This window comes from Notechis scutatus, chromosome 3 (assembly GCF_049901735.1).
Source record: "Notechis scutatus isolate UNSWTSFEM ecotype Mainland chromosome 3, rNotScu1.2, whole genome shotgun sequence".
NCBI lineage: Eukaryota > Metazoa > Chordata > Lepidosauria > Squamata > Elapidae > Notechis > Notechis scutatus.
This window is the reverse complement of record NC_142011.1, coordinates 21,855,898-21,869,160: the sequence shown is the minus strand read 5'-3', so window position 1 is coordinate 21,869,160 and position 13,263 is coordinate 21,855,898. Positions and strand designations below refer to the sequence as shown.

Here is a 13,263-nt window from a genome sequence, read left to right as displayed (position 1 = left end):
GCCCCTCACTGTTATCCTCATGAAGTTTGCTAAATGCATTAGAATGTCTAATTAAATTGTGGAAGCTTCAGAAATTTCCTTTCTCCTTTAGGTTTCTCCTTTTTAAAACTAACACTGTTTTTCTGAGAGATTCAGAATGGTTTGTTAATTCAGTTTAATTACAGAACTGTGTTTATGATGTCAGAATACAAGAACATTGTGGATCTCAATTATACTTATATTGCCAGGATTTGCTGCAATCATGATTTGAAAGTGGGTCAACTTCTTCAACTTTAGAAGGTACCAAGCCCAAATGAAATGTGGTTGCTCTGTTAAAGAGGATTCTGCTAAGAATAACTTCACAGAACTTCATTTCAAGGGTTTGGAAATGCCAAAAATTAAAACGAATGTTTTTGTTTTTTTTAAAAAAACCTCTTTCCAAATGTGTATTTTGTGTGCAGCTATAAAAGCTTAGGCAGAAAGTTAACTTGATGGTGACCTTTGGCCACTCACTTTGTCACAATCTATGGAAGGCGACAATGGCAAACCACTTCTGAAAAACCTTGCCAAAAAAACTGCAGATACTTATCCAGGCGGTCTCTGACAGTCAGACATGATTGATGTATATATTCTATGCAGATACTGTGCAGGACCCTGAAACTCCCAGGCCTCAGTGAGGGCCTGGAGTGAGGAACACACATATTACTCATAGGAGTGAAGAAGGGATCTTTTGAATGGGTTGTATTGAAGCAAAATATACAAGACGGTGGGTGCATTGAAGCCTCACTCCTTTCATGCATGCTTTGTATTTGATCATGATTCTATACCCACCATCTTGCGGATTTTGACACACACACATTTATACACAGCCTGTGCATACCACTGAAATCCTCCGTGGGATATACAATTGTAAGATGGGGCTTTAGAGGAGGGGAAACAGTAGGCCTCATTTGATGCCCTGTTAAACCAGGTGGTTTCTTCTGATTAAGTCCACGGGCTGGTGGAATTTCCTCTTGTGTTTGGCAAGGTTTAGAAATGTTCTTCCATAACTTGTGTTTTACATATTATGTAGCAAGTTATGCTTCTTTGCTTGCCTTTGGTAGGCTTCACCAACTCTCCTCCAAATGTGTTGGATTGTAATTGTGGAAATCCATGCTGGTATATCTGAAGCAGTTTAGATTGTTATACCATACAAAGTGTTTTGAACAGCTGAATATACTATATTTATATAAATAACCTTATAATAAACTTGACTTAGATATTTTGACTTAATCCTTATTAAGATGCTTTCTCCTCTTGCTTCAGATGCTTTCCAATCTTGCTTCAGCAGATGGCAGCACCTGGCTGGGCTGAGAAGATAAGCAGTGTCAGGTCTGGCTAACCCTTGGATGATAGATTACAAGGCAGTCCCAGGGCTATAAACTAGATTTAGAAGTTGAAAAACATCCTAAAATAAAGCAATAGCAAGCTTCTTCTGCACCGTGGCAGAGACAATTTCATGGGCATGTCCATGAAATCACTAGGAATTATAATCAACTCAACTTAGAGGTTTCCCTTTTATATTTGAGATATTACCTTTCTACAATATTAAAATATTAGTTTACAGAAAGAAATCTATACATTGGATAATCTATTTCCTATATGGTCCTTTGAGGCAGCTGCCTGACTATTTTCTCAACAATCTTCCCTCTGTTTGAGACTGGAAGACAATTGTCTTGATCTTGGATCCAGCATGATTACTTGAGGAGGCTGGATGGATCGTGGCCTTCTTTAAAGCCAGCAGAATCACCTTCCTTTTGAAAGAAAAAATTGCCATCAAAAATATTCAAATGCATGTCAACTCCTGGATGATCATAAAGTGGTTGGTTTGTAAGGACCTTGAAAACAATGCCAAGATTACCAGATGCCAGCAAGGATTTTTCAGGGATAAATCTTGTCAGATTAACTTTATCTCATGGATAAGTTCCTCATTATATTGAGGGTGTAAATTGTAAGTAATTATCTTAACTTCAGCAAAACAGATAAAGTATCCCATAACATTCTGATCAGCAAGCTAATTAAGTGTAGTCTGGAATGACATGACAACTACAGTAACTGATATATAGCTGGTTTGAAAAGCACATTCAAAGTGTTCATCAATACTCATAAAACTGGAAAAAGATATTGAGTGGGATGTCAGAAAGTTAGTTTTATTGAAAGGAAAAAAAGGATTAAGTTACAGAGTTTTGGAAACTGCATAGGTGTATTTTAGCGCCCCATACATCAACAACTTTGTTAGAATGGATATTTTATTAATCTTCTTACTGACTACCACTTGAAGTTATGGGGAGGTTGTTACTCACTTTGTTGATATAGGAAGATTATGTGGCTCAATTTGATAGGTAGGTAGGTACTGTAGGTAGAGATGATAGACAGAATCATAGTTTCCTTTTTCTGAAAGCAATATTGTGCAGAATGCAGGAAATGAGTAAGAAATAGTAATACTATTAATCACAGTTAGTGCTAACAATACAGTTGTTGATTGGGAAAGGGGGAAAGAATACACAGGAATAAGGAGCCAAATGGTATTAGGAATTAGAACTACATTAAAACTGCCGAGAAATTCTGGGAGATGAAGTCTACCCATCTTAAAAGTCGCTAAAGTTGGGAAACACTGCTAAGGCAATCTATCATCATCTGTCACAGCCATAAAATCTGGAACCTTTGCTTCTCAAGTTGCAAGCAGCCTCAGTCGGCTGTGATCAGGACCCTCAAATTAGATGGCAGCAAAGAGATCCTGAAAAACCCTTTGGGGCCATATCGGGGTCACTCCGATTTCTGCGGCCCAGCTCCAGATTGGTGTGTAAAACCTAGATTGGTGTGTGGTATGTGTGTGTGTGTGTGATCGGAGTGACAGTCCCACGCAATTAGACTTTTGCAAATCTTAAGCTACAGCGATCGATGCTGAGATGCCGATTAGCTGTAACGCATCTCTCTCTCTGTGTGTGTGTGTGTGTGTGTGTGTTACTAATGATCGGCACATGCCCAGAGGCACTAATGATCGGCACTTTGATCTCGCTGCGCCAGGAGCTAAGCATCACAGCGGAACATCCTCCTCCTTAGGAAGCCCCGCTCCCTCTCCGGAGCAGACCGCCGCTCTCGAGAAGAGCTTCCCGCAGGCTTCCTCTGCTCGGGGAGGACCATGCCGGAAGGCTAAGAGGCTGCTTGCGTAGTTTCCGTGTGGGCTGGAAGGGAGCGAGAAGGAAGGGGAGGCGCTATCTGAAGCGACCAGGCAGCAAGAGCCGCGGCGGCGGCGGCGGCGGCGGCAGCGCTCCGGGCAGCGGCTGGGACTCGCCCTGGCGTCCGAAGAGCAGCGGTAGCAGCAACGGCGGCGGCGGCAGGCGGGGGCCAGCCAGACTTCAGCCCTTCCCTGCCAGCATGGAGATCGAGAAGGAGTTCCAGCGCCTGGATCAGGAGGACAGCTGGGCCGCCATCTACCAGGTGAGCGAGGTGGGAGAAATGCCACCGGGACCTGCCCGGCCGGGAGCGAACCGCGGCTGCTTCTTTGTCCGCCGGTCCAGCAGCTCCTTTTTTTTTTTCCTTTTCCCCTCCCTCCCCGCCTCTTCCCTAGGGACTCGCACTCGCTCCTCGGACAAAGCTCTCTTCGCCTTTACCTCCCGTTAATCGCGTCGCGATCGGCTCCCAACTCTGATCCGGGCTCTCTCCCTCTCTCTCTTTTTCCGCGCGCGGCTTGGCACGGCTCCTTCCGACATCCAACGCTGGGACTTGGAGGTGGTGGTGGTGGTGGTGGGGCTCCATTTCTTGCATCCCTCACCCAACTCCCTTTAAAACGACCCCGCTCCCGGCTTGTAAGGCTTGCCGGGGAGAGGATGACTTGCATTGTGCGTGTCCTGGACTTGATGTGTTTGTGTGAGTATACTCCCCCCGCCCCCAAAGACAAGAAGGAGACGAAGATTCAACCAGGATCAAAGGAAGTCAAGAACACCCTGTTAATACAGATGGACGCTCTGCTCAAGGAAAGGAGGGGGCAGATCTGTAGGCCATCCCTAATGGACACCAACGAGGCTCTCTTTTATCTTTGTCTACCCGTTGATCCCTTCGCTGCCCCTCTACTCTTCAGGTCTTCCAGGGTGTGCCCCCCTTCCCCCCCACTATGAGGTGTCCGGAGGGAGGGAAATCAGCTGACTCTTGAAGATAGGCTTGCTTGCAACTCCTCCATCAGGGCGTCTCTAATTAAGGGTCTTTTGCGCAGTGCCCCGGAGCAATTATATGAAGGGTCCATGTCCTTGTCTGGAAGCCAGTAAGGCTAATTATTTCTCCCACACACTTTTTTTTTTTTTTGGTGGGGAACTAAAAACCTGATCCCCCTTCTAGACTTCTGTTCCCCAGAGTTAGGATTTACAATCTCTATCTGATTGGTTGCTTACCAAGAAAAGCAGCGGCTCTGCTTATAAGTTGCGATCTTTTATAGATACTCACCATTTCTAACCACCCCACCCCCCCAATACACGTGTTGCCTGGAGAGTGTGGAAATGATGTCTAAATGTGTTTTTTGTTTTATTATTTTTTCCCCCCAGCTGCAGACTTTCAAGAACAGTGAAAGTACTTTTTTCTTTGTTTCTGGTAGTCTTTGCGATTTGACCTCAACTATGAAACATTGAGTTCTGTGCCACACATAGCATGAGGTGACTGAAGCTTGGATAAGTTATAACTTTGCTTGTTCTTTTGAACCGCATTTGTCAAGTTGCGTGGGATAGAGGAAAGGCCCATTGAATAGATCTTTGGATTAAGAGGGAACACTTGTGTCCCATAGATTAGAAAGGATCAATACATTGAATGCAGTGCTGTCGACCTGGCAAGTTAACATTATTGTATCTCATTGTGTACCACCCAAAGTCACTTTTGTTGAGTTGGGTGGCTCTAAAAATTTGATAAATGAATAGAAATAAAATAATAATTTAAAATGGACAAGGAAATCTAATGGATATATTGTTTTCTGGGGTAAAAGTCTTAAAAAAGGACCTGGTCTTATTATGTTGAGCTTAAATGGCACTTGTTATTGTTTGTCGGATAGTCAGCCACAGGTTCGGATTGGATTTGGCATTTCTATCCACTTATCTAGTCCTTCCCAAGGACCTTGGTTGTCAGATGTTATTATTTTATTATCTTTGTATGTATATAACTATTAAGGGCCAACGTTTGACTGCTTGGGGATTTTGGTGAGTCAATAACAAATCTCTGCAGAAGGGATGTTCTCCCTGACTCTAGAAAAGGGACCCCCATTTAGCATGGAGTTTTGTAAGATTTGTTCTAATGGCTATTGATGGTATTTTAGTTCCTAGGCTGCCAGGCTAAATCAATAGGTGAAATTAGCCAATATTCTCCCTGGTGAGGAGAATGAATGAATTTATCCCTTGCCATGGAATTTTGGAGACTGGAAAAGTTGCCTAAGCAATTTCTTTTTCCTTGTGATCATGTTAGGAAATATTGAAAAAGATCTTCTGTTAGGAAATATTGAAAAAGATCTTCTGTAAGGCTTGGCGAAATAATAATGCATACATCATCAAATTACAAATTAAGCATGCCATCCTAGGCATTTGCAAAACTGCTGATTTCAGTAGAGTTTGATTGATAGTTTTCAGAGCCGGGTATATCCACTGAACAAAAAGAGATCTCAAATTGTGTTGAGGGGGGGGTTAGGGGAGTGGGGAGAGGAATACTCTTTAGTATGCTAAGCATTGAAAATTGGAATAACAGGATATTTGCTAATCTGGTCTTGAAATGTCAGTGACTAAGGTAGCTTAGCTTTTGTTTCTTAATTTTGTTTTCTTACTGTATCTGTACCGAATTTGGCTGGAAATCTGTACTGTATCAGTGAAACATAAGAAATTAGGTCAAGGTGGTTGCTCTGTCCCTGGAATTGTTACACTATGTGCTTTGCATAATATCACTCCTTAATGTGCTAGCAAGCTGCAGTACTCACTTTTTTTTTTTTTTACTAAAAGCACGAGTAGCGATATCTTGGAAGGCTGCAATTCTTGCAAATCCTTGAAAAGCGTGTATATTTGTTCTAGCGTGGACATTTTGAATTTGGGTCAGGAATAATAATTAGGTCTTTTCTAGCCTTTGAAGAATATGGCTGAATATTTTCTCTGTGAATCCCACCTGGGCCAGGTTCACCGTGTCCCCCAAGCATTGCAAGTTCTGTAGTCTGTTTTATTTCCTCTCGTTCTATTAACCACCTATCTTGCAGGGAGTACTTGGATAGAAACATCAGCAATCCTATTTAGTTTCCCCTTTCCCATCTATTGAGCTGTGAGCCTTCTGCATTTCCTGATATTTAATTATAAGGCTATGTCGCTTAGAGATGTCCCTGTTCTATTATGATCACTCTTTCCTTTATTAATCTGTTTACATGAACTGCTTTTTTTTCCCCCTCACGAAAAGCCCGTAGTACACCTATTCACAGTGCATGCTTCATAACAAAAGGCTTCATTTCTTTAGTTTAGATGAGCTCAAGGCATAGCCTTTTTCGTCTTCATGCTGCTCTGCCTTAAAAGAAATCCCACATAAAAGCAGCGAGCTGTTTTTCTTGTTGGACTTCTGCAATAACCTACAAGGCTCTGCCTCCTGCTTCTCCAAGTGAAAAATTAGCTTGGATGTGGCAGATAGCTACTAATTTAGTTTTTCAGTGGGAGTAGATGAATTTGTGAAGGGCCGGAGCATTCAGGACTGCCAACTGGGATTGCTTTCTCTTAGCTGGATAGCCATGTTTTAAGAACTCACTTCCAGGGAAAAGGGAAGAAGAGCAGGTTTGTAATTTCTGGTTTCACAAAGGCAAAGCAAGTCAACAAAGCCTCAAAATAATTTTATCTGAACCGTGAGCTCTTGGCAATGTGAAGACTCAGTTCTTTGGAGAAGGCTCAGTTACTGTGAAAGGTAGAAAGTGGATGGTCAACAGCACAGTGAATAATTACAGGGAATCCTCCATTTACGACATTATTTGGGACCAGCATCTCTGTTGCTAAACGAGCTGGTGGTTAATAGTTACACCTGATTTTATAACTTTTTTTTTATTATGGTTGTTAAGCAAATCACTCAAACAGTTAAATGAAGGAGGATACTGCAATTGGCGAGCTCTCGATTTTGATTACATGACCATATGAATGCTATGACAATTGTAAATGTGAAAACTGGCTGTAAGTCACCTTTTTCAGTGCCATTGTAATTTCAAACGGTCACTAAATGAAGTGGCATAAGTACACAAATTATGTTAGAAAAAAAATAGGGATAGATCATCATGGATAAAATCTATGTGAATATTAGGAGTCAAAAATGCCTTAATGGCACATTATCTAACTAGTTTTGAGTAAGTTATTACGCTCTTGATGGTAGAACAATATAGTAATAAACCATTTTTCTAGTATATCTTGTGTGAAAAACATTTATTTACCTTATTTCTTTCTTTATGGTATTGATTTCCCCGATTAAGCTTGTGAGTGATGTACAACAAAACAAAAATAAAATAAAAACGTTATCAAATTAATTGAAAATAATATATAATGCAATTACAGGTTGTCCTCGACTTATGACCACAATTGAGCCCAAAATTTATGTTGCTGAGCGAGACAGTTAAGTGAGTTTTCCCCATTTTATGACCTTTTTTGACACGGTTAAGTTGTTAAGTAAATTATTGCAGTTGTTAAACAACATAGTTGTTAAGTGAATTTGGCTTCCCCATTGATTTTGCTTGTCAGAAGTTCGCAAAAGGGGATTCCATGACCCCAGGACACTGTAACCGTCATATTGTAAATATGAGTCAGTTGCCAAGCATCTAAATTTTGATCACGTGACCATGGAGATTTTTGCAGTGGTCATAAGTGTGAAAAACAGCCCTAGGTCATTTCCCCCCCCCCCCAGTGCAGTTGTAACTTTGAACAGTCACTAAATGTGCTGTTGTAAGTCAAGGAATTCCTATACATAAAGGGTTAGATGCCCACAACCAACTGGGACTAATGGCATGCTAAAATAAAATGCTTAGTAAAATACAGAGAGGAAAGGGATTCACTTCTAAGGAAAGTGTGTTTCACAACATAGGGTCTGTTACTTAGAAAAATTACAATCTAACCTGTGGCAGGAGGTGGCTTAGGGTGGGGTGAGGACGCTCTCAACAGGTCCTCACTAGAATTTCAGATCAGATAGTAAGATCTGATTTTTGTCAGTGCAGAACCTGATGTGTGTACCCTGGTGGCTTTTCCTGCTTTGACCATAATTAGCCAAGACCTGTTTGCCTTTACATATATGAATTTTTAATCAAATTTGTTCCAGCTGTGGAGCACATTTGTAATTTCAATCTGTGTGAATATGTGTTTGCTAATGACATTTTCCTTCTTATGCAGATAATTATCATCTTACCGCCTCTATCTCCAAGGCCTAGATTTAATTAAAATGAAGGCTGAATTGCTTGTCATAAAGCTTTCAGTCTTACTATTGCAGAGCACCTTCTTAAGTAGCTTTTTGTAAAAGTTTGCCAATGAAACCATTGGCCATGTATGTTTATGCTTAATTTTGACATAAAGCAACAGTTGTGGGCAACTGTGAATGCATTCACAAATGTTTCAAACCTCTATTTTTACCAGTGAGTCTTTTCAAATATATGTTTGTGGGTGTTAATTTTTGTTCCTCAAAAATGAAGGGGAGGTAACAAATTGGTTGTCAAAATTGAATCTGTTTGTAAGATACCCTTTTGGTAACTCAGCCTCTTCCCACCTCCATCATAACACTGGATTGGGCAGCAAATTATACCGGCAACACAATTTCCTGCTGATTTTCAGCAGGAAGTAAATTAAAAAAGCTTCAATGGCCTTATAAAATGTAAACACATCTCCTACTAGGAAAGAAATCCCCATTGCCCCTCCCCCACCACTGATGGTAGTCTGAAGTGGCTGGAAAAGAAATTGAATGTTGTATACTGCTGTGCTAAGTCACATTAGCTACAAACCTAGCCAATTACTGCTTACTCAGCAAAGCATGGTCAAACAAGCATGGATGTATTATAAAACATGAAGAAAGTCTAATATCTTTCATTATACAAAAGTTTTTTTGGTCCGGGTTTTTATAGGGTTCTGGAGTTTGGTGATTGAGATGCTCCAGGGGTTTGTGCAGTGTAGTGAGCCTTGTGTCTTTTGCTGTTCTAATGGTGATGAGTAAATTCTATTATGTCCTAAAGGTCATGTCCTGTCCTTAGAATTTGGGTGGGGAAATGTAACTTCTTAATCCCATCAGCTCCGGCCTTCTGTGGGAACTTGTGCCTGAAAGCGTTTTGTTTATGAATAGATTGGCCCAGTCTTTCTGAATGGATACCAAATATCCATTCCAAAAGACCAGTCTCTTCTGCTTGAGGCTGTTTTCCTATGGCAGGAAGACTGGGGCTGCTTTCTGCCTTTTGGAACATATTTCTCTGTTTCTCCTTTGGGGAAATATTCTATCCTGCCTCTTTTTAATGTTAAGAAGAAAGAATATTTTAATCTGAGGAGGGGCGGGTTTCGTACAATACTTAACTTGTCACAAGTTAAGATTACTAGCTGAATGCTTCTGAACCAGCACCAAGAACAAACTGTAATTTTGTAGAAACATGGTCTACCCACTTCCTTATTTTTAGTTTAAAAACGTAGGCTTTAGTTTCTTACTAGGAAATTTCCAACTGCTTCCCCTCTTCGTGCCCTTGCCTCTGAAAAGGTTAGAAGATTGAGAATGGATCATAAATGGTGGAGCAAGCAGCTTTCTAGGAGACACTGAATGCATTCAGATGGGTTATGAAAACTTTTGAGAGGCTTCTGTAGAATTGAATGATATAAGAAGGGTTTTTTTTAATTCTTCGTAAAAGATGAGAACTGGTATAGTCTAGTGGCTAAGATAACAGTCTGAGAGTCTGGAGATTCTCAGTCATCCAGGTCATGGTTGTCCCAAATGTGCTTTTTTTCGAGAGGCTTTCTGGTTTTTCTTTGAAGACGTTTTGCTTCTTATCCAACAAGCTTCTTCAGTCCTGAGAGTGGGAAGATAGAGGATCAAAGCACACCGCATCACAGTTTGGTGGGTGAGCCACCCTTTCAAATCAACACCTCATAGGAATTGTTGTTTGGGGGAATAAAAGAAGAGGAGGTCACCATGAAAGTGGTTTTGAACTCTGAGAGGAAACCTAGGCTTTAAATTTAAATTTATTATTACTATTATTATTATTATTATTATTATTATTATTATTATTATTATTATTATTATTATTATTATTATTATTATTAACCCTTTTGGAAAATTGATTTTAGCATCAGAAAAAAAAAGTACTCAATTAAATTAGAGGACAAAAATTAGGCTAGTGGGCTTTCTCTAAAGATCATTCTCTATTTGGGAACAACCTGAGAAAGCATATTTATGCATACCTTCCTTTGGAGAATTTGGAGCAGACTTATAATGAAATTGCATCAAAAAAGTCACAGGAAATAATCAGAATAATCGGATTTTGTGCCAAGAAATTTTAGCTTTTCTAAAGAGGCCGTGTGAAAACCATGAACGAGTTTGTACAGGATGCTAACCATAAAATGATTTGTTTGATTTTGGTTTAGCTGAATCTGAGTACTGAGTATTATTTCTGCTTTGTGAAACTCGGTTTTGAAGGTATCCCATTGGCTTGGTATTGGTTTGTGAGTGGCTATGTCCTTTATGGCAGTCATTTTTTGAGCAGACAAAGCTATAATGTAATTATAGGTTTGTCTTATTCAAAAATTTGGAATTTGGGAGAGGGGGTGAGCAATGGGGAGGAAGTGATTCCAAATATATCTACCTGCTTAACCAGTTTGTCCTTTTCTGCTCTAGTAGCTATAATTTGAATAACAGAATCATGATATTATCATTCTTCAGAAATGGTGCTTATATTCCAGGCAATTGCATATGACAGCAAATTCTCCCCCCACCTTTCTAATTGTATGAACTTTGGAGATACATATAGTTCTCAACTTACGACTATAATGGAGCTGGAACCTCTGTCATAAGTCAAGACAGTCGTAAGTTGAGGCACCCATGTGACTGAATCCAATTGAACAACATTTTTTGTAGTGGTCATTATGCAAATACTGCTATTTGTGAATCAGTGTGAATGCTTTTTGCTCATCGCCAGCAAAGAATGCTACAAATCAGGGGTGGGGAAACTATGGCTGCTGTATGACCTGTAGACTTCAACTCCCAGAATATCTTAGCTAGCATGACTGGCGCAGGAATTCTGGGAATTGAAGTCCACAAGTCATACAGGGGCCATATTTGCCACTCCTGCTGTGAATCATGATCATGTGACTGCAGAACCTTGCAAACAGCCATAAAGATGAGCTGGTTGCCAAGCGCCTGAAATGCAGTCATGTGACTTGGGGGTAGAGACAGCAGAGTTCTGGAGCCAGGTCGTAAGTACAGGTAGTTCTTGACTTACGACCATAATTGAGCCCAAAATTTCTGTTGCTAAGTTGTTAAGTGAATTTTGCTCCATTTTCTGACTTTCCTTGCTACAATTTTTAAATGAATCCCTGCAGATGTTAAATTAATAGCATGGTTGTTAAGTGAATCTGGCTTCCCCATTGACTTTGCTCGTCAGAAGGTCGCCAAAGGGAATCACAAGACCCCAGGACAGGGAAAACGTCATAAATATAAACCAGTTGCAAAGTGTTTGAATTTTGATCTCGTGACCATGGGGATATTGCAATGGTCAGAAGTGTGAAAACCAGTCATAAGTCACTTTTTTCAGTGCCGTTGTAACTTCAAACAGTCATTGAATGAACTGTTGTAAGTTGAGGACTATGTAGCTTTTGGGGGGATTCTTGTAACTTCCGCTTGTTGAGCAAGAGCTTCCTATAGTTGATTACGAAAATAATGCTTGGTTTTAATTTTACCTTGTTCTAGTAAACTACACTTGAATTTTAATGATGCAATCTAACAAAACATTACCAATTAGGGGTAACAAAAATATGAAAGAGCAGAGGATTTTTTTTCTAAAAAGAACAAAATATTCTGAGTTTGATTTACTTTGTCATGCTTAGTGTGACTGGGTGGCTGTGACAGGGAGTTCTTGTTGGAAATGCTTTGGCATTTGGGTACCAGATGGTTTGCCACAGATTCTTCAGGGCATAAGAGTTTGGGAAGGATGCCCAGGACAAAGGCAAAGAATACAATCTGTTTCATAGCTTGTATCAACATCTCAGAAAATGTTCTAATAATTCACCGTTTCTCTGGAACTAAATGGGTATAATTCTCAGAAAAACAGAGGACACAGGTAGTGCTCAACTTATAACGGCTCATTAAGTGCCAGTACGAAGTTACAATGGTACTGAAAAAGTAACTTATGACCGTTCTTCACACTTACGACCATCGTAGCATTCCCCGTGGTCACGTGGGACTGCCTTTGTTGGCTTTCTGACAAACAAAGTCAATGGGGAAGCCAAGTTCACTTAACAACCATGTTACCAACTTAACAGATTCACTTAATAACTGGACAAGAAAGGTCTTAAAATGGGACAAAATTCATGTAACATCTTTATTGCTTAGCAACAGAGATTTTGGGCTTAATTGTGGTTGTAAGTCAAGGACTACCTGTATAGTAAACCTGTACTGCTACCATGCTAGGTTCAGACTGCAAATGAAAATTCTTATGGATAAAGTTTTTCTACAGCAGAGATGTCAAACTCAATTATATTGAGGGCCGCATCAGGGTTGGGTTGGGCGTGGCCAGGGTGGGCATGGCCAGCTTGATGTCACTCGTGTCGGGGTGCACCTGTGGTGGCCCACGCACCCTGCCAGAAAAAAATGGGCTCCTGAGTTCTGTTTTCGGCTGTGATGGCCTCCTGCAACCCTCCGCCAGCAAAAACAGCTTGGCAGGGTTGCACACGGTTCCTCCGAGCTCTGTTTTTGCTGGCAGAGGGCTGCAGATGGCCGTCACGGCTGAAAATGGAGTCTGGGAGGGACATGCATGGCCCTCCCAAGCTCCATTTTCTCTGGCAGAGGCACCGCAGGCTGGTCCTTTACTGTTTCCAGGTGGTCCCGTGGGGCCAGATCTAAACACTTTGCAGGCTAAATGTGGCCCGTGGGCTTTGAGTTTGACACCCCTGTTCTATAGCATGCACATTTGAGACTTTATATGGAAAACTAGTATGTATCAGGTGCAAAGGATTAAGTTGCACCACAGAAGATTTATTCAAATCTATAAAGAAGAATTCAGACAACAAATTGTCAATTAAGACAACTAATTGG

At 40.8% G+C, this 13,263-nt stretch overlaps 1 protein-coding gene across 1 annotated transcript in view; it reads left to right on the top strand.

The window, feature by feature from the left end:
* Positions 1-3,223: 3,223 nt before the first annotated feature.
* Positions 3,224-13,263, top strand: part of PTPN1 (protein tyrosine phosphatase non-receptor type 1) — a 91,732-nt gene continuing 81,692 nt past the window's right edge. The window contains exon 1 of the mRNA XM_026664977.2: positions 3,224-3,459. Within this exon, the coding sequence (XP_026520762.1) occupies positions 3,397-3,459 (63 nt within the window). The 5' untranslated portion in view covers positions 3,224-3,396. The remainder of the gene's footprint in view (positions 3,460-13,263) is intronic.